The sequence below is a fragment of the Limanda limanda genome, chromosome 16 (genome assembly GCF_963576545.1).
Source record: "Limanda limanda chromosome 16, fLimLim1.1, whole genome shotgun sequence".
In the NCBI taxonomy this organism is placed as follows: Eukaryota; Metazoa; Chordata; class Actinopteri; order Pleuronectiformes; family Pleuronectidae; genus Limanda; species Limanda limanda.
Genome location: NC_083651.1, coordinates 26,220,682 through 26,243,624, shown reverse-complemented (window position 1 = coordinate 26,243,624; position 22,943 = coordinate 26,220,682). Strand labels below are relative to the sequence as shown.

General features: G+C 42.7%; 1 protein-coding gene across 4 annotated transcripts in view; it reads right to left on the bottom strand.

Annotated features, from left to right (window-relative positions):
* Positions 1-22,643, bottom strand: part of LOC133022136 (high affinity cGMP-specific 3',5'-cyclic phosphodiesterase 9A-like) — a 159,107-nt gene extending 136,464 nt beyond the window's left edge. For all 4 annotated transcript variants that reach the window (XM_061089148.1, XM_061089149.1, XM_061089151.1 and 1 more), the window contains exons 1-3: positions 22,538-22,643; positions 20,454-20,625; positions 5,491-5,572 (exon numbers count right to left, since the gene is read on the bottom strand). In XM_061089148.1, coding sequence (XP_060945131.1) covers positions 5,491-5,572; positions 20,454-20,509 — 138 coding nt within the window. In that variant the 5' untranslated portion in view covers positions 20,510-20,625; positions 22,538-22,643. The remainder of the gene's footprint in view (positions 1-5,490; positions 5,573-20,453; positions 20,626-22,537) is intronic.
* Between the last annotated feature and the right edge of the window lie 300 nt (positions 22,644-22,943).

The window sequence follows — 22,943 nt, the reverse complement described above, 5'->3', positions numbered from 1 at the left end:
GACACTACCCTGAGGAGTACCATTTTCCACCATATACCTACCTGATGAAGCTATCCCAACTCTTACTTGGATAAACATATTAAATTAAAAGTCTCTGATCCAAGTCTATGTCCTACCTGCTGTCCTTATCATGTTTAATTTCATTAATCCCTCCTTCCAAACCATATCATATGCCTTTTTTAACTTGTGCTTTCTTAAGCTCTGTTTCCTAGCATATGACCAGTTGCATGGTCTCTCTTTCTAAAGTCCCCTCTCTTCCATAATTCCTAAATCCACTCTGATGGCAAAATAAGATTCCTCTGCTTTCCATATAAAATGCTTATCTTCCCGTAATAATTTTTTCCATTACTTTTCCCATTTGTGATGTCAGTGCTATTGGCCTATAGTTCATTGGATTTGATGAATCCTTCCCTGGTTTCCTGATAGGAACAATCAACGCCTCTTTCCAACCAGATGGCAACTTCCCCACTTCCCATTACTTATTATCCAAACCTAACAACTTCAGTGATGCTTTAAATGGTAAATGGTTTGTATTTATATAGCACTTTTGGAGTCTTGATGATTACTCATCATCATTAGCATTGCATAACTGATTTCATCCTTCCCTGGAGATGTTACCCCAAATTAGGGCTGCAACTAACGACTATTCTGATAGTCGATTAGTCACCGATTATTGAAACGATTAATCGACTAATCGGATTATGAATGACACAAATTCTCAATTGCTCTTATTTAGCAAACAGCTTTTAAATTTAGCTTGAGGTTGTTCGAGGCATGTGGTGACTGAAAATGAAGGCAATGAAAATTGATACTTCATTCAAAAAAAATGTCTTTTAATAAACTTTGTTGCATGTAAGGGTACTGCTGACACAAAAGCAAAGACAAATCAAGTTTTGTCCATTTAAAACCAAGGACAGGCAAAGTGCTAATAAAACAAATAAATTAAAAATCAAGTATTCATTTTTCCTGTTAACAAAAAGGACAGGGAAAGTAACAGCAATAAAAACATCAACAAACTAAACTACAGTCTTCTTCTGACTAAATAATTGTGACGTTTGTCAGGCAATAGGATAACGTTTAGGTTTAGACCATATTTTTGTAATGGATGCTAGAATCCTGCGCGCAGGTATATACGTTTATATATAACATCTGACAGAGGCGAGTCCGCATCGTCTCCGTTACGAAGTCACACGTGACTCCTCCTCCTCACATGCACGTGTCCTGCTGCCCTGGAGAGCAGGTCCGCCGCAACAGATGCTGCAGGTAGTTTTTTTCGGGCTGTTACAGGTGAAGTTCTCTCGAACTTTTTACTTTCTGGTGCGCGATGCTGCTGCAGCGGAGGCCGCCATCGGACCGTGTTTTGACGCTATTGCACATGCGCGACTTTCAGAGATAGGAAGGGAGCGAGATGGCTCACTCCTCAGCTGCTTTCATCAGCACCTCCGGCAAAACGACGTTTAGTTCCGCTGCGCGGCACGAAAAACACGTGCTATGACGTAACCAACGAATAATCGACTAATAAATTCGTCGGCGACTATTCCTGTCATCGATTTTTGTCGACGACGTCGACTAATCGTTGCACCCCTACCCCAAATCTTTCAATTGCCTTCCTCATTTCTTCCAAATTCAATGATGCATCCATTTAACTGTTAGTACTGTAATTTCCCTAAAGATTTTCAGGATGAGCTAAACTCATCCTTGCCATCCTCAGTCAGTTATGATTGGAATAAGTGCTTTTGGTATCATATCTGCCTTCTCTTCAACAGAGACTGCTGCATCCTCCCCCATCTTTAGTACTGGATACTGCCATTCCCTTCTGATTCCTCTCCTGCTAAGAATCATGCCCCCAAACAAAGATTGCAACCTGCCAGTTGACCGCACAAAGAGGAAGAAGAGTTAGGGGTGAGCAGTTGAACACAGTAGATGGCGATAATGCACCTTGATGTTGGTTGCCACTCACCAAAAAAACAAACAAAGAAGAAGATGGGGAGGGAGACGGAATAGGAACTTGCTCTGTGCACTTCACGTATCTACCTGGTATTCCAGTACCTCTAGAACAGACATTGGCAAAGTACGGCCCGCGGGCCGTATACGGCCCACTGGGCTTTTTAATCCGGCCCGCCGAACTTGTCCAGATAAAAAAAAAAAAAATTAAATTTTTTTTTTTTTTTTTTTCTTTTAACTAACAATTTTGTAGCACTTTAATGGCACATGCTTATAGAACTTTGTAGTTTTGCTTTATTTTTGAAGAAATCGTACTTTCTTGATTCTTGTTGTTCTGGGTTTGAACCCAGACTGACAGGGCTGAAGGAGCCGGTGTGATGGGAATTCTGTCTCTTCTGTTATCTTATACTGAATGAATGCAAGCAAAGATACAGAGAAAAATCACACTCTTTCTGATTGAACCAATCTATGAACTGTCTGAAACAATGGATATCCGCAGCCCCAAATGAGCCTCAAAAAAACAAACATTGACATTGAATGCGCAAACATTCAACAGCGTCAGCTAAATTAAATTTGCCCGGGAGTGTAGTGTATAGGGCTCGAAAGGGCACATGATCTCCCTTCACTTTTATTCTTTGCCTAATTTACAGACTCAGCAACATTTTTTTCACAGACAAACTGCGATTAAAGAGTCATCTACCAAGGCATCTTTTTTGGAGGGCATTCGAAATTGCAAAGGCTAGCAGGCCTTGTTCTGAAGGCGGCTTTATGTTAAATAGCCTTGCAAATAAGTGCTTTGCTACTTGGTAAAGGCCAAATCCTTTCATCTAATGATTTTTCCATGTCATTTATATTAGTTCACAAAAACACTCCATCCATCTGTTCCTGGCCCGGCCCCTCTGTCAAATTTTGGAACCCATTGTGGCCCACGAGTCAAAAAGTTTGCCCAGCCCTGCTCTAGAATGTTTCACCAACATGGTAACTAGTGGTCATGCATCTTGACGTTGAATGCCACCCACCAATAAACCAAACAGTGAAGAAGAATGTTTTTGTTTTTTTATCAGAGCCCCACACACCTTGGGGGTTTGATGTAACCATGCATTAACCTTGTATTGCAGTACCACCAGGAATGGTGCACCAAGGTGTTCACAGTAGACAGAGGTAGTGCATCTTGATGTCGGTTGCCACCCGCTAACAAACTATGGCAAAGGCTCTATCTCCTTTGGTTTTTAGCCAAGACTTCAGAATGGACTTCAATGCGTACTGGCTGAAGGGAGATAAAAGGTCTGAAATATAGGGAGGGGCAAGCCCTTGCCGTACTTTATAATCATTTTAAAATCAATCCTGTAATTAAGGCTGCAAGCAGCGATGGCCGGTCCCTCGCAGTCAGTGTGCTGCTTTTTCCGTGTAGTTACTGGAGGTTGGTTTTAGGTTGGTATTGCATTATTCATTTGCACAGTTAATGAGGCAGTTACATTAAATGTCACATCCTGTTGAGGCGTGTATCCTGTTGCTAGTAGGTGGTGCTATGAATATGTTGAATTTTGTCATAAAGATATGGTCACGGCAGGTCATCAGACATGTCTTGCACAGATTGGACAATGTATAGATAAATTAGTGAAACTTCCTGGCGATATGGCCATGGGCCTGCTGTTGAAGGAAAACCTACAACTATAATTACTTTTACCAATGAAACATTAATGTAATGATCTAAACGAGTGGCAACAAGACTCAAAATTACCTCACATGAGAGCCAGTCAATGGCATCAATGCCTTCGTCATCCATGAACTGCCTACACACTCTGGCCACATGAAGCCAGAGTCATGCATCTGGAGTAACCTATGGCCCACTGCACCAGCGTAAAGTCTGACAATCGCTCTGAGAATTTCATCCCGGTACCTAACAGCAGTCAGGGTACCGTTGGCTATGACATGGTGTCCTGTACGACCCTCCAAGGCTATGCCTCACCAGAACATCACTTACACAGCGCCAAACCAGTCATGCTGAATGATGTGACAGGCAGCATAACATTCACCACGGCATCTCTAGACAGTTTCATGCCTGTCATATGTGCTCAGTGTGAACCTGCTCTCATGTATGAAGAGAATGCTGCTGCTCAGTTGAACTCCTTCTATATCCCTGTCACGCTCTCCTTGTGCAATGGCTGGTCTCCAGGTATCTCCTCCATGCTCTTGAGACCACAACATTCATAGAAAATATTCCTATGACTGCACTTATGGATATGCCATCCTGGAGGAGCTGGACTACCTCAGCAACCTGATTGGGCTGCAGGTACTGCCTCATGCTACCAGTAGTGACAAAGACAGTATTGCACCTTTTGCTACTTTAATTTGCACCAATGCAGGGGAAATTGATTCACAATCACTTGGAAATGGAAAGATTGATATTCCTGAAATTTAACTGGCTTGGTGTTATACTGTGATGATTAAGTGTTCCCTTATTTTTTTTTAACAGTGTATATTCATTTATTCATATATTCATCAGTCTAACCTTACACCGCTCTCTCTCACTTGTGCTGACACGCAGACACACACAATGACTCAGCTGATCCGCTACAGTTTAAACGTTGATTCCTTTGTAACTACCGCCACATTAACAACACTGATCAACACATATTGATAAATACTTTTTTCAATGAGTAAAATCTTTCTTCATAGCTGCGAGCATTCATTATTTTACTCAGCCCACCACCCCCGACTCTGCTCGCTCTCTTTCTCCTTCACTTGCAGTGACACACAGACAGACACACATCATCTTCATCAACGAGTTTGCGCTACCCTGGAACCAGTTTTTCTGGCCAAGAGCCAGTTCTTTGGCCATTGAAACACAAAAAGCTGCAACTGCCTTGGTGGAAAAGGGGTAAGTTAGTGGTAGTGGCTCAGGAGATAGTCAGTCATCAACTACTCCCGTCTGCACGTCAATAGGGTAAGACCAAAACAATTGCTCCTGATAGTTATTCCATCAGTTTGTTGATGGGATGTGTGCAATAAATATGAATCACAGTACAAATGTGTGTGGGTTATACAAGTGCATTCCATTTACTATTTAAACAAGTTAGGCAAAAAACAACACATAAAACTGTCTCAGAGCAGACAGTAGATTTTAACTGTACTAACTGAGTTTGGAGGTCCACAACCTGACTGTGTGTGTGAGTGCAGTTCATTTGACCGATTTATTGACTGATGTAGCAAAACAATTACGCAAAAACACAATAGCAATGTATACTTTCATGTTTTGCCTGTGTTTTATAATAACTTCTCATAATAATGTTCAGTGTAGACAAACCTCTCAGTGTACTGAGGGCAGACATACCTGCACCTCCACCTCCTTTGTAATGTACAGCTATTATCTTTCTAACATTGCTGAGCTGCCCTGAGCATCAGTTAATTAAACAAATAACTACTTTCCCTCAGTAACATTATCAGTAGAAATCTCAATTTAGTTTTGTCGTCAGTCTTAGACTGGGGCCTATCACTGTCTGGAAAACTTGGTGTATCTGTATACTACAACAACCTGTTTGTTACCTTGATGATGCTAATGGGTTTCCTGGAGAGGTGGAAGCTGGTATACAGCAGAAAGGTGAGGATAAAGGTGAGGGCTCTGTACCTGCAGACAGGAAGCACAAGAGGAAAGAGATGAGAATTGAGGTACAACAGAAAAAAATTCAAACACCACCACTGAACTAAATTAAACCAGCATAACACTGGTCATTTTTTACAAGCTTGCTTATTCTCATCATTGTCAGCAGGACATGCTGAAACCACAGCAAACATATCCAAGAACACTGCACACATTTTACTCCCCATCTCAAAAGTAGCAACTGATGACAATGCCAGTCAAATAAAGAAGATGGTAATTGGGTATATCTGTAACTTTAACAGACACAGAATTTCTGGTTAAGCCACCATTTTGATTGGTAAGTAGATCTCTTCAATTACTTAAAGGGGACATATTATGAAAATTCCACTTTTGTAGTGCTTCTACACATTAATTTGGGTATCTAGCATGTCTACCGTCCCAAAAACTGGAAAAAAACAACTCTTGCGATTTGTTGTGGTTCCTCTATGTCAGAAACGATACGCTAGACGGCGTCAAATGGGATTTCGACCAGAATACACGTCATAGTCACGCCACATGGCTCGGCTCCACTGACCCCGTCAGCTCGCGGGCCCGTCTCTCCCCGGAGCCAGGCTTCGGCCCACCTGACTCTGGTTCAAAACAATATGGTTGCAAGATTGAAAAATGTAGTGTAGATTTTAAATGTATTTAATAGATGTTATTAAGTGTCACTTTTAGCAAGGACATTATTACTAGCATGTACGATACCAGTGAATAGTTTTTAGTGATAAATACTTACTTAAGAGACACTGTAGTCAACACTGAGCTACAGTGACAATCACCTGAAGTTCATATTGCTGCAAAGAAGCTACTAATTTAAAAATATGGGCACTTCACACACACCAGCAGCACACAATATCTATACAACCAACACAGTTTAAAGTTGGGAACCCAAAATGAGTGTACCAAATTCAATATCTGACCAAATGTAAAAATGCAGTCACAGCTCACCGGACGGTGAAGTTGAAAAATGCTTTTGTCTCAATTGGTATTACAATTCTTGAATCATGGCTATAAATGTATTTTGAACAGTGTTCTTGAACTTTTACCACAAAAACCTAGTCACTTCGATGTTTTGATTCCAAGTGAAGATGTCTGTTCATTTTGAAGACATTTTCAGATTCAGGTTTTATTGGCCAAGTAAATTTGCACAAACAAGGAATTTGACTTGGTAAAGTGTCTCTCAGTGTGCTTACACAGAATACACATCACAACACAAAACAATACAAACAGTGCGACGGTCTAAGAAAAGAAAGAAAAGAAGTGCAGGGATAAATATTAAACGGTATGAGTATTACGGTTATACAGTAAGGGTGAAATAAATAAATATAATTATAATATAATATCATTTCGGGAGTAATTGTACAGTGGTTAATATAAAGATCCAGGGTTATTGCACAGTGCCACAGTGGGTTGGCTGTTCAGTAGTGAGACGGCAAGGGGGAAGAAACTGTTTTTGTGTCTGGAGGTTTTGGTGAACAGAGATCTGTAGCGCCTACCAGAGGGGAGGAGTTTAAATAGGTTGTGTCCAGGGTGTGAGGGGTCTGCAATGATTTTTCCTGCCCGTTACGTGACTCTGGAGGTGTACAGGTCTTGGATGGTGGGCAGGTTGGCACCGATGATCTTTCCTGCAGACCTGACTGTCCGTTGGAGTCTATTTTTATCCAATTAGGTTGCCGATCCAAACCAGACAGTTATGGATGTGCACAGAAAAGACTCGATGACTGCAGTGTAAAACAGGATCAGCAGCTCCTGAGGCAGGTTGTGCTTCCTAAGCTGGCGTAGGAAGTACAACCTCTGCTGGGCCTTCTTGATGATTGTATTGATGTTGGGTTCCCAACAAAGTACTGTTGAGTATGGTGAGGGGGTGCAGTGCTGGGGGGCTCCTCCTGAAGTCCACTGTCATCTCCACGGTTTTAAGCGTGTTCAGCTCTAGATTGTTGCGACCGCACCACAGGTCCAGCAGTTCATGTGTCGTCTGCAAATTTTAGAATTTTAACAGATGAGTCTCCTGAGGTGCAGTCGTTTGTGTGGAGGGAGAAGAGCAGTGGGGAGAGCACGCATCCCTGAGGTGCACCAGTGCTGACTGACCAGGTGCTAAAGTAAACAAGAAGTAAACAACTACAGATTTGTCTGTCTTCTTCCCTTTCTTTCTAAAGCTCTTGAGCCTCCTTGCTGTCTCTGAGCAACTTCACACTGCTCTCTCCTCTATCCTGATCCTTCTAGACCAGACCTGGGCATTGTACGGCCCCCCGGGTCACATCCAGTCAATACCAGGCCATTTTAAAGGAGGAATGTGATGCCTTGTGTTGACAAATTAAACATTGGTGATCATTGGACATTCCAGAAAGACAATGATCCAAAGCCCACCTCCAAGTCAAGCAAAGTTTGGTTGAGAAAAAGATCCTGGAACATCCTGTGGCATTCACAGTCACCAGATTTAAATCTGATTGAAAATCTTTGGTGGGATTAAAAGAAGGCAGTTGCAGCACGGAAGCCATCAAACATCACTGAGCTAGAGGCTTTTGCATGTGAAGAATGGGCAAAGATTCTGATCGAGAGGTGTAAGAAGGTTGTCCACACTTACCGAAAACGTTTGTTAGAAGTTATAAAAGCTAGAGGATGTGCCACAAAGTACTGAAGCTGGGGGTTGAATTATACTGCACATGGGTTAAAAGAGTTACATTTTTCATTTGAACTTAAAAGTTAAGTCAACTTCTGTTGTCAAAATAATTCAAATATGTATCAATACACATCTTTTGTTGTTTAATGAGGTTTTTGTCATTTATTGTCATTATCTGTCATCCACATCACTATGTCTTTTGACATAATGGGGTCCCTACTCTTCTCTCTGTACACCAACTCTCTCAGCTCTGTCATTCACTGACAGGGCTTTTCCTACCACAGCTACGCTGATGACACCCAACTAATCCTCTCTTTTCCCCAATCTGAAACACAGGTAACAGCAGCACAAATCTCTGTCTGACTGACATCTCTAAATGGATGTCTGCACACCACCTGAAAATCAACCTTGACAAGATCAAACTACTTTTCCTTCCAGGGAAGGGCTCTCCCACCCCTGACATGTCTATTACCTTTGACAAGTCTGTGCTAACCACAACTCAGACTGCTAGGAACCTGGGTGTGACACTCGACAGTTAACTCTCCCTTACTGCCAACATTACTGTAACCAACCGCTCCTGTGGTACATACTGCACAACATCAGGAGAATAGGTCCCATTCTCACTCAGAAGGCAGCACATGTTCTGGTCCAGGTTCTGGTCATCTCACGCCTAGACTATTGCAACTCCATCTTGGCTGATCTACCTGCTAGTGCCATCAGACCTCTGCAACTCATCTAGAATGCAGGAGCTTGACTGTTCTTTAACCTACCTAAATTCACTCACACTACTCCGCTCCCTTGACTGGTTACTAGTGGCTGCCAGCATCCAAATCAGAACACTAGTACTTGCGTACCATGCTACAAACAGATAGGGCCCAGTCTACATCCAGGACATGGTCAAACCTTACACCCCAGTTGTCTACTCAACTCTGCATCGGCCAATTGGCTTGTTGCTTCCTCACTGCTAGCTAACCACTCAACAAAATCACGACTCTATGCTGTCCTGGCTCCTAAATGGTGGAACAAGGGATTTGACATATGACCACCAATACTAATACTTCTGTTGTCCCACTTACTGGGTTTTCTGTGAGATTCTTGAGCTGGAATAGTAAAGGCATGGGGAGTCCAATTAAGAGATCAAGGATATTTGCTCATTTGAAACGTCTTAAAGCGGACTTAGTGTTTCTGCAGGAAACCCACATGCGCACTAAAGATAAGGTCAGACTTAAATGTCCCTGGGTTTCTGAGGTGTTTCACTCTAATTTCAACTCTAAGGCCAGGGGGGTTGCTATTTTAATTAGTAAGTCAATTCAGTTTTCAGCTTCTAAGGTGATATCAGACAAAAACGGCAGATACTTAATTGTTACAGGTACGCTATTCCATATTCCCATTTTATTAGTTAACTTATATGCCCCCAATTTCGATGATCCACACTTTATGAATAAGCTATTTGAACGTCTTCCCTCAATGAATAACAGCCTCCTTATAATTGGCGGGGACATGAACTGTGTAATTGATCCCAAACTAGACCGCTCCAACCCACGAACTCTGACCCCTTCTTCAATGTCGAGGTCACTTTCAGATTTTGTGTCCAAGAACCGTTGCACTGATCCTTGGAGATTTTATAAAACTCGTACCAAGGAATATTCCTTCTTTTCTCAGATGCATCAATCTTTCTCTTGGATTGATTATTATTTTATTGATGCTAAACTAATTCCCAAAGTACTGTCTGTTAATTATCATCCTATTGTCATTTCTGACCACGCCCCTCTTTCTTTAGCTATTCAGTTCTCTTCACAACCCCGGTACTCAACACCTTGGAGGTTCAATACATTACTTCTCTCAGATGATAAGTTCACTAAAATTGATGATTATATCTCCCTAAATCAAAATGATATGGAACCAGTTTCATGTTCACTGCTGTGGGAATCATTAAAAGCATACTTGCAGGGACAAATTATTTTCTACTCTGCCCACTTGAATAAATCCCGTAAAGCTAAATTGCAAGAACTCTCTAGCAATATCACCAAATTGGACCAACAACCCACGGCACTCTCCCTCCCACTTTAAGGCAAGCCTCTTCTCTTTAAAAAAAGATAAGGATCCGAATCTCTGCGGCTCATACAGACCTCTTTCATTCATAAATGTAAATGCTAAGATCTAGGGCTGAACGATTTGGGGAAATAATCTAATTGCGATTTTTTTCCCGAATATTGCGATTGCGATTTAATATGCGATTATTTTTTTTTATCCAATTTTTTTTCCCAACAAAACGTAATGAATGATTTAAATATGACCAACACAATATTAGATACATTTAGTAGAGATGAGCCGGATACTCGGCTGAAACGAGTATCCGGTACGGATAAAGCACTTTTGCCGACCACGAGTATAATACGAGTAATCGGAGTCATTATCTGTGATCGGACTGAATGAAAATCCTCACACAGCGTCACAGCGCTCCTCCCGTCACACACCGCTCTGCTCACTCACTCACAGAACAGCTCTCTGTCTCTCAGTCACTCAGGTTCAGTGCGCATCGGGACTGTTCCATAGGCTCAGTCAAGGAAGCAGAAATAGATAGATAGAGTACTTTATTCATCCCCGAAATGATTCGTTCATTTCCCGACTGGGTCTTCGGGTACGAGTCTTTGGAAAAATTTTCACGAGTAGAGGTAGAGGAGCGCTACATTTACACTTACTTTACAGTAAAGTAAACCTCTATTAAATACAGTGCAACATGACAGTTTGTATGGTTTGAAATTGTCATTTATTATCACACTGGCATTTAATTATCACGGCAAACTATTACACTGCACTAAACTTTAAGTGTTAATGTAAAGTGAAAATAACAAAACCAGTCTGTATGACTTGTGAACGAATATAATTCACGTCTTTCTATACTAAAAACACAGAGTGTTCATTTCTCCGGGAGACAGTGAACGTCCCTTGCAACACACACACACACACACACACACACACACACACACACACACACACACACACACACACACACACACACACACACACACACACACACACACACACACACACACACACACACACACACACACACACACACACACACACACACACACACACACACACACACACACACACACACACACACACACACACGGTGTGGAAATAAATTTAAAAAAAATAAAAATAAAAAAATCATAAAAAAATTTCAAAGTTAAAAAAGAAAGTTATGTTGAACCAGCCCACTTCCGGTTTAAATCACACCGACTTCCGGGTTAGGCCCCGCCCACTCCGAGTACGGATACGGATAATTCATATGGTTAACAGATACAGATACAGATAATGCTGTACTCGCTCATCCCTAACATTTAGTGTTAAATAATATCTAAAATTATAGGTGTCTTACTGCTCCCAAGTCAGAAACATTTCACACAACTGAAACATAGAATTTGCCTCTACTATACTTTGAAAATATTTTGTAAAATCAAAGTAAATAAAGTTGTAAAAAACGGAGAAATGCACAGGCCACAAAGTCAAACAGTACAACTGCATGTATGAACAGTTTCCTGAAGTTAATGAAATGGTACCACAGTGTGTGCGTGTGTGTGTGTGTGTGTGTGTGTGTGGAGCCACAACACAGCAGACATGAGGCGCTGTAAAGCCTTGAGCGTCCCGTTCAAGTTCCCGGTGGTCGTGCAGCGGTACGGAGGCGCCGGGCCTCAGCAGGAAGACCCCGATGTTGAGCACCTCCGTCCCGCAGATGTGCGTGTAGGTGACCGGGGGGACTCCGGAGCCCCGCCTCCCCGGAGCTCGGCTCGCCGCCCCGGAGCTCGGCTTGCTTTTCCGGGGAGGGATTTTCAGATCCGCCGCCCGCAACGCGATCACCAGCGAGATGAGCTCGCTGTGTGTTTGCGCCACGTAGGTGACGCAGGCCTGCTTCGCTATCTTCTGGATCAGCGGAGTTGTGTTGTCCCGCGGCATTCTGGCTGCGGGTGCGGACAGCGGCCCGGTGCGCTACTCTCGTTCGCACGTTATAATCGCGCACGTTGCGATTAGGAAATCGCGTTTTATCATATCGCGATTAAATCGCAAATGCAATAAATCGTTCAGCCCTACTAAGATCCTTGCTAAAGCTTTGGCCTATCGCCTGGAGAACATTGTACCAACTATTGTCTCACATGAGCAAACTGGATTTGTTAAGGGGCAGCAGTTATTCTTTAACGTCCGAACAGTCCTAAATATTATTTACTCTAAAACTGCCACAACAACACCTGAGGTAGTGATCTTGGTCGATGCTGAAAAAGCATTCGATAGAATTGAATGGGACTATTTATTTACTGTACTAAAGAAGTTTGGACTGGGTAATGGGTTCATTTCGTGGATATGCTCCTTTACACATCTCCACAAGCAAACATTTCCACTAATGGCATTCAGTCCAATTTTTTTACTCTAACCCGTGGCACCAGACAGGGGTGTCCCCTATCTCCTCTATGGTTCGCGCTAGCTATAGAGCCCCTGTCAGTCTTTCTGAGGTCCTCCTCCACTTTTACTGGGATCTCACGATTGGGCACAGAATTTAAGTTGTCACTTTATGCGGATGACTTATTGTTGTATGTCTCAGATCCTGTCCTTTCCATTCCCACAATTTTATCTGATTTCCAGAGATTTGGATCATTCTCAGGCTATAAAGTGAATACTTCTAAAAGTGAATGCTATCCTGTCAATGCTTCAGCATCACAGCTCACACAGTCAGATGTCCCTTTTAAAATGAGCCTTTCTGGCTTTAAGTACCTCGGGATCAGCGTAACCAGAACGTTAAACTCTCTTTTTTCTGCTAATTTCTCATCTTTAATGTCTAAAATTAAATCTGACCTCCAAAGATGGAAATGTTTACCTCTCTCGTTAATTTGAAGAATTAATGCGGTTAAAATGAACATTTTGCCCAAATTTCTATTTTTGTTCCATTGTCTCCCACTTTTCCTGCCAAAGCAGTTTTTTAAAACAATTGATCAAACTAGTTCTGATTTTTCATGGTGTGGAAAGGCTCCTAGGATCCGCAAATCCACACTTCAGAGATGTAAATTCAATGGCGGATTGGCACTTCCAAATTTCCAACTGTATTATTGGGCGACACATATTCAAAAAATGTCATTTTGGTTCAAGTCAGTGAATCTGCCATGGTGTCACTTGGAGGCACAGTCACGTGTTTCATCCTCCTTACCTGCTCTACTTACCTCTTCTATTCCATCCAACCTCTCTGGCTTTACAAATAATCAAGTGGTTCACTCCACACTTAAAATTTAGTATCAGTTTAGGAAACACTTCAAATTCAAGTCAACATCTACTTTAGCTCCTTTACTGAACAATCATTTATTTCGACCTCCGCTTACAGATTCAACCTTTCTTGCATGGCAAAATAAAGGCCTGAAATGTTTTGAAGATCTTTACAAGGATGGTATTTTTCGCAGCTTTACAGATCTCTCAGGAGAATTTCATCTCCCACCTTCTCATCTCTTTCAATACTTTCAAATTAGACACTGCGCTAAAACACTGCTTTGTTTCCAGTTTTTCCCTCCTCGCCGCCGACCCTACAGTGGGAGGTGCTGTTAAACCACGATCCACTTCAAAAATCACTCATCTCTAAAGTTTATAATGAACTTCTATCTTTTGATTGCTCTCCAATTACTAAAGTTAGGGCTGCCTGGGAAGATTAACTCGATCTAAACTTGGAGGATGACTGGTGGGACACTGCTGTTAAGAAAATTTACACTAGTTCATCCTGCGCTCGTCTCACACTTAAACAGTTTAAAGTACTGTTTAGAGTCCACCTTTCTAAAGCTCGACTGTCGCAAATCTATCCCAGTATCACTGACAAATGCGACAAATGTCATGCCTCATCCTGCAATTTAACCCATATGTTCTTCTCATGTCCGCTACTCTCTCGCTTTTGGTTGAATTATTTTGACACCATGTCAAAAATACTTTCAGTGACTATAAAAGTCTCCCCCCATGTTGCCATATTCGGGCTCCCAGAAGACCATAACCGGTTTACCTCTACTCAATTAGACATTTTAGCTTCTACTTCCTTACTGGCAAGACGCCACCTTCTTCTCCACTGGAAGTCGACTAAAGCTCCCTCCAGTACTCAGTGGCTCAACGACACCATGTCTTTCCTAAAGCTGGAAAAGATCAGATATTCAGTGAAAGGTAGCTCTAACAAATTTTATAATAAGTGGCTTCCCTTTCTTACATTCTTCCACTCTCTCCAGTCCCTGCCCCCTGATAAGGGACCCTGCCTCTCTCTCTCTTTCTTCTTCCTTTTTATTTATTCCTTTACTTATTCTTTTATTTTTATTAATTTATACTCTGCAGCTTTAATACTTAATAGAATTTTCAGTTATTTATTTATCATTATTATTCTTATTTTCATTGAATTGTGTAATGTATTGTTCGCAGGACCACGTTCATGTGGTCCTTTAATTAAGAAAAACATCCAAGGAGGTAGACTGTATCCTTGATTCTTGTTCTACTGTGCCTTACCTCTTATAAAAATATTTAAAAAAAAACTAAAAAAAACTGTATCTGATGAAAACAAGCAGCTGGGCAGAGTTTAATATATTTGTGGATTCATCTAACTGTAAACCATATTTCCCTTTCTTAACTCTATCCACCAGCCGGCACTTGTCGGTGATGCACCTGGTAATAGTCCCGCTGGACAGCGGCACTGATTCCAGATCTCGTGCTAATAATTTATACCCATGCATGGCCAGATTTATATCTACAGCAGCAGGTTTAATTAACGTTTCGCCGATTATGTCTGGCTTTTATTGGCTGTGCAATTAAATATGCCACCTCATATGATGCCCTTTGAGCTGCGGCTGGGATTGTCTGTTTAGTAAGGACTTTCTTTTGGCCTTGCAACTCTTGCTCGTTCCGCTAATCCGTGCCGGAATAACCTCATACATAGAAAAAGGAAAAAACTGATTTCAACTCATATTTATTTATACAATAAAGGGTTACAAATTCCATTTTAAATTATTTTATAATTGTATTTGTTTTTTGGACGGCATCTCGCGACCCCCCCCCTCTGTGTCTCGCGACCCCCACTTTGGGAACCCCTGAGCTACAGGGATGTTATGGGTGTTAAAATGCACCCTCCGTATTAGAGGTACTAAAATGTTTCCATTACTCAGTCACCATACACATTTGTAAATATTTTGCATGACCATGGTGGTCAACCTACATGGACAAAAAAAACTCTGTATGCGTTACACCAGTCATTCCCATAGTGTGGGCTGCGGCCCCCTGATTAAAATTCCACGTTATTCTTATTTTATCTGACCTACATATCAGATGTCATTGTATTTGCTGACAGTGACATTAACACCTGAATGCATCACGCATCATTAGCGGGGAATCATAGATGAGGAGAAATGTGAAGATCGCGCCGAGGATGGCTGCTGTGTCTCGCGCTCTCCCACAGCTTTGCTCTTTTTTCTATCTTTTTGTTATTTATTGTACTTTATTTTGTATTGTGCACTCGAGTAAAGCGAGCCCTATCATCACATATGATAGAGAACAACTTCTTTCCATCGGGTTAACGATAAAAAACACTTTTTCACCGCCACCAACAACAAACAAAGGAGACTTCCCATGGCGCTGGTTACCTGCGTTACCTGGAACACGAAGGCGACGACGAAGGAAACGAGGGTCCCGAGCAGGCGTCCTGGTCCGGCTGAGGAAACGTGAGAACCGGCCTCCTCTACCAAGCATTCTTCTAGCTAATGTTCAGTCCTTGGATAACAAGCTGGATGAACTTCGTAGCAGGATGGCTTTTCAACGGGACATCAAGTTTTGTAACGTGATGGTTTTCACGGAGACTTGGCTCAACTCATCGATCCCGAACTCCGCCATTGTTCCCGAGGGGGTCTCCATTCACCGCCAGGATCGGACAATTAACTCGGGGAAGAGCAAGGGAGGAGGTGTCTGCTTCATGGTGAACAATCTGTGGTGCTCAGATGTGGAGATTATTTCTTTGGGATGTTCTCCGGACCTGGAGCACCTCATGATAAGATGCCAGCCTTACTACATCCCGCGAGAGTTTACATCGGTCATCATCACCGCTGTTTACATTCTGCCACACGCCGACACCAACCTGGCGCTGGACGAGCTGCATGGTGTTATCGACAGGACAGAGACATCACGGCCCAGAGGCTGCGTTTATTGTGGCCGGGGATTTTAACAACGCCAAGATGAGGAAAGTCCTGCCGAGATACTATCAGCACATCAGCTGTCCGCCGCGCGGCGCGAACACGCTGGACCATGTTTACACTCCCTTCCAGGATGCGTATAAGGCCCTCCCCGCCCCCCATTCGGCAAATCAGATCACGTTTCAGTTCTGCTCCTGCCTTCCTATAGGCAGAAACTCAAGCGTGACAGACCGGTGACTCGGACCATTCAGCGGTGGTCCGAACAATCAGACTCGGCTCTTCAGGACTGCTTCAGCACGACGGAGTGGGGCGTGTTCCAGGATGATGACATCAACACGGACGCGGTCATCTGCTACATCAGCAAATGCATCGATGACGTCGTACCCAGGATTTCTGTACGAACATTTCCAAATCAGAAGCCCTGGATTAATGGTGACGTCCATGCTAAACTAAAAGCAAGGACCGTTGCCTACATCTCAGGGGATCTGGAGGAATACAGGAAGTCCAGGTACGCGCTCCGGAGTGCTATAAGCAGTGCTAAGAGACTGTACAGGGACAAAGTGGAGTCCCACTGCAAGGGCTCCAACACTAGGAACATGTGGGCCGGACTGAGAACCATCACAGACTACAAAGCTAAGACCAGCAGTGCTGATGATGTGTCTGCATCTCTCCCAGAGGAGCTGAACACTTTTTACGCCCGCTTTGAGAGCAGCCCCCCGGCTGGGGAGATCGAAGAGGCCCAGGAGGACCGCTGCCCCCTCGTCATATCCAGGGCAGACGTGTGGAGATCACTCAACCAGATCAACACACGCAAGGCACCTGGACCTGATGGCATCCCCGGCCGAGCACTCAAGGTGTGTGCAGATTAGCTGGCAGATGTGTTCACAGACATCTTCAATATGTCTCTGCTCCAGTCTGTAGTCCCCGCATGTTTCAAGAAGACCATCATTGTCCCTGTCCCCAAGAAAACTAAAATCCTCTGCCTGAATGACTACTGCCCAGTAGCACTTACTTCCATTATAATGAAGTGCTTTGAGCGGCTGGTCCAACCCTTCATCACCTCCTCCCTCCCTGACACTCTGGACCCTCTGCAGTTTGCCTACAAGCCAAAAAGGTAAACTGCAGTTGCCATCTCCCTCACCCTCCACACTGCCCTCTCCCACCTGGACCAGAGGGACACATATGTGAGAATGCTGTTCGTCGACTACAGTTCAGCATTCAACACCATTGTGCCCCTGAAGCTCGTCACCAAGCTCAGAGACCTTGGGCTCAACATCGCCCTGCGTGAGTGGATCCTGAACTTCCTGACGGGCAGGCCACAGGCGGTGCGGATCGGCAGCTCCACATCCTCCACCCTGACTCTCAACACCGGTGGCCCCCAGGGCTGTGTGAGTCCTCTCCTGTACTCCCTGTTCACGCATGACTGAGTGGCCACCCACAGCTCCAACACCATCATCAAGTTTGCCGACGACACCACAGTCGTCGATCACCGGCGACGATGAGAAGGCCTACAGAGAGGAGGTCAGAGGCCTGACATCTTGGTGCCAGGACAACAACCTCCTTCTCAACGTCGGCAAAACTAAGGAGCTGATCGTGGATTACAGGAAGGGAAAAGGAGTGGAAAACGCCCCCCTCTTCATCAACGGGACCCCGGTGGAGTGAGTCAGCACCTTCAGGTTCCTCGGGGTCCGCATCAGTGATGACCTGACCTGGAACCATCACACAGACTCCATCAGGAAGACGGCCAGGCAGCGACTCTTCTTCCTCCGCAGGCTGCGGAGGCTCCACATGGACTCCAGGATCCTGTGCAACTTCTACAGGTGCACCATAGAAAGCATCCTGACGGGCTGCATCTCCGCCTGGTATGGCAGCTGCACCGCCCTCAACCGTAAGGCTTTACAGAGGGTGGTGAAGTCTGTCCAGCACATCACCAGGACGGAGCTGCCATCCATGGAGGAACTCTACAACCAGCGGTGCAGGAAGAAGAGCAACCGGAATATTAAAGACCCCTTTCACCCCAGCCATAAACATTTCTGCCTGCTGCCGTCTGGCCGACGGTACCGCAGCATCCGGGCCCGCACCACCAGGCTCAGAGACAGTTTCATCCCCCAGGCCATAAGACTTTTAAACTCCTGAACTGCAATAACTCCACCAAACCAGCACCCTGGTATATATGCATATTTACACCAGCACCATAACAAGCATATTTGAACATTTGCACTACTGCACAAATTGAACATTCACCTGTAAGGATATATATTTAGATGTATATATTTTATTTTCTATTTTAAATTTTTGATATTCTATTTCATTGTTATTCTATTTTATTCTTTTTTTATTCTATTTTATACTTGAGCATTGCTTAAAGAGAGTGTGTGACCCAAGCATTTCATTGACAGTGACTACTTCATGTTATCTCTGTTCATTTGACAATAAAATCTTGAACACTTGAACACTTGAACTTTGTTATGTACTGGGTCGAGCAAGATGGAGCAGTGGCTGTCAGGATGAAAGAGGCAAGCTGTTTATGATGAAGGTGAATCAGAAAGTCATACTGAATCATTGAAAACAAAAAAGCTGTCTCTGGGATTTATATAGTGCGGGCTCAGAGGCCAACCCCCAAGCCTGTGTGTGTGCTGTTCTGAGATGCCAACTAACCAGGCCCTGAAATCATGTAAAGTGTGCCACCATTTAGAATCTAAACATGGACATTATTTATCCAAGCCTTGAGATTTTTTTGAAAATAAGCTAAGAGTATCTGAGCCAGCTATGCAGCAACATCACCCCTCTCATTAGGTGAGTTACAGGTTACTTTACACGATGTGATTTAATATCCAGTATATCAAGATAAACTGCTTGTGTTTTCAGACTGGAGGAAATCCAGTGTTAATGTCAGTTTATGGACTTGTGACAGCGAGCAGTTTTTAATTTCGGGGGGCCTTAAACGCCTCAAGTATATTTGGTTAGGCCACAAATGTGTTGAGTGACATTATCTTACTGATATTATTGTTGTGAAATGTAACATGTAAGTGCTCTGTTACACAAACAGCAAGATAGATGTTTAACAATCCACTATTTGCACTTAATTATTTACATTTGTTGCTTTGCAAATTGTTTTGCTTAAAGGGACTCTTACCTTTGTTGCATTTTTACACTTTTTTTGGATAAGGTTAAATTGGTATTAATAAGGTAATGACACTCTAAAATGCAAGACAGACCCACCAGGAGTAAAAACAAACAATTATTTCACTCTCATAATATTTAGTGAAAACTTCAACCAATAAAATTCTTCGGACCGAAGGACCTTATTGGCCGACAGACCTGTCTGTTTGCTGCATGGACATGCAGGTTTTCCCTCTGCTTCTTGTGGCGCATTCGGGCCCGCGTCATCAAGGCATGTGAATGTAAATGTATATAACTTACCGAATCCATTGCTTTGGTAAACAAAAACTCACGTGCGTGCGCGGAGGCAGTAGATTGTAAGTCTGCTTGTAAATAAAGTTTCTTCAAAAAAACACCGCGGATGGGAACGAGGGGGTGGGGCATTGGAGGAAGGCGGGATGATTTGAATGTGCTGTAATTCTCAAATGCAACAAAGGTAAGAGTCCCTTTAAACATGGATGGATTGTTACGGAAAATGGATTGGATTTGCAATGCATATGTATATCTAGTCTTGTATGTGGATCATAAAGTTGTGATTATTTAAATTTGGGGTGGGGCACACAAATTTGTCCCTTTTTCAAATCGGGCCATGGCATTCTAAAGTTTGGGAATGGCTGCGTTACACCATAACATTGTTATTGCACAAATATATATAAATACAGATTATTAACAAGCTATTAAAACTTGATAGTTTTGGATGGAGAAAGATTTAACAAATAAGTCAAATTGGCAAATAATTCACATTTTCACATCATTGTAACATCAGTAGCAAATTGGCAGTTAATGGTGAAAATCCTACTAAATATCCAAGAGAATTAATGATTCAACAGTAAGCTGAAATTCAAAGGACAGACATGTTAAGAGACTCCAATTCAGTCAGTCAGTCACTCACCACTGGTTCCTATCAAAGGACGCCAACAGGCGGATCCCAGGAGGAACAGGGGCCATATTTGGACTGAAGTTTTGACAATTGGCTTATGGGAGCTCATGCTGAAGAGATTGATGCGTTACATGCTGACATGGTGGTTATGCATCCATAAATCTCCATTCCAGAAGAAGTAGGCCTACATGGGAAATGAGAGAAAAAAGGGTTTAGCAGAAAAGAAAAAGGTCCTGTTCTCAGCTGGTAGTAACATCAGTCCTGGTGTGAATAATGTCACAAAGGTGAAACCGAGTGCAGAGGAGAGGAAAAGTCACCATAAATCACAGCAAAACACAGAAAAGACGCTCACTATGAGCTTTACAAAAAACAAGCACATGAATTAGGTGTATAATTTTTGTTTTTTAGTCCTTTTCATTCTAATAAAATAGCTCATATGTGACATTAGACTGTCTTAATACTGTGTAGAATGACATTACGACATCTCAGTATTAATTATAATAATATAATAATTTTAGTATAAAGTTAAATTGGTCTGTGCAACAGCCTGTCATTTCACTCCTTAAAATCTGCCTGGTCTTTAATTGGGGCACGAACACTGACATCAAAGGTCAGGTGAGACCCTATTGAAATTGTAATGATTATTTATTATTATTATTATTAATATTATTATTATTCAGGCAAATGAATTGGCTTTTTGAGGGCTTTACCATGCTCAAATTCTTACCAAAATTTGCAGAAAGTTAGAAAGTGGTGAAATTTACGTATTCTGAAGGAATTTTCAATGGGCGTCGCAAAATGGCTCAACGGTGCCCCCGAGACCCCTGGAACGTGTTCACATTGACCAGTCTTCACAAAAATCAATATATATATTTTTTTTTAGTCACACGGTGTGACTGTGGCGTGGCGTCAAAGTTTGATTACACGCCATTAAAACACGATGTTCTGTAACGCAGACATACATGGACCATGAATCCTTTGATGCTGAGGCGCAAACAAACAACTCCACTCCTACAGTGTCAGTCTTCCTAGATCAAAGGAAACTTTATGTCTTGCAAAGGTCACGTCTCTTTCTCGTTATTTTTGTTTTTTCAGGCAAAAAGCATGCAACGCTTCAAAATGCATGTGCTCGGGCCCACCCAGTGCTGCTTTGCAGCCCTAGAAATTTAAGTTGTTGCTTATTTTTTAATATATCGTTATCATTATGTTTCAATAAATACCAATGAGACAAATGTTAAAGCTCGTGTTTTTAGCATTTTTAACTATTTGTGTATTTTTATTAATTTGTTTGTTTACAAGTTCATTCATCCATTGATAGGCTGGCTGAATGAAACGCTTTTACTTTGAAATCCTTTACTAGTTATCACCATAATGCCGAATACACGCAGATCAACATACATGAGGGCTGCTTTACCGCAGGCCGGAAAATCACATGCTGTCATAAGCTGTATATAAAAAGCAAGGATAAATACATGTGTTCCATTAGACACTGGGGAGCGCGGCCACGTTACAGCCAGTGAAGCTAAAACACTGACATTTGTACATGCATCTACCATACTATCCAACTGTGTCTCATGTGACCTAATGGTTTCATAAAACGTAATCTTATGGAGGCTAATATCACAGCTCTATGGTGATAATATCCACATACCGTGGTCAAAGCTTCTAGTCTCATACAACCCAGCCATGGACACAAAGACTCAGGTCTCTGATGTTTACTGAGGGTGAGCATCTCAAACTACAGACGTGGACAGTGTCCGGGTTCACAGCGTGGACTGTTCGACCCTTTAAGCGACAGTGGTTTCCTCTTGTGTAGCTATCGCATGTCGAAAAGTAACCTAAGATGACGTCCAAATATCAGCAGTGTACCGACAGAGACAGTCGATAAGCTTAATGACTTTCTTATCCGTGAACGTTTTAAAATTCACATTTGCCCCGATGGCGGAAACAATACGGTTGTTAAATCGCAGGTTACAGCCAATCTCTACCTTTCAAATGTAATGACAGGTAGGCAGAGCACGCTGCGGCTGAGAGACAGTCGGTCTCGTATCGTGCACAACTCAGTACAAACACACGGGTCCTCCTGCGGGGCTTACCTCGAACGGAAAACTCGACGGTTCGTGTTAGTTCCTGCTCTCAGCGGCGCTACACGTCCTCCACTTCCTTGTGTGAAAACAAGCGACCGTCGTCACCACAGAGCCACTAATACAGTTGTGCGGCTCCTCTGCGTTTGTCTGACGTCATCAGTTTACACGGTTCAGGCGGTATGTGCTTTATGTAAAACATCCTGCAAATAACATCAGATTGCTTCTCGTTTATTTTATTATTCAGAATTAATTTATGAAACACATTTTATTTTTTAAACTTTAAGACCTTGAACCCAATTTTGTCCAATTGCATCTTTATGTTGTCTGTCCTTCATTTTACGATAATTCTTTCAAAATACTTTGCTCAGTTAGAAATTCTTCAGACATATTCAATCATGGCACTTCACCCGTATTC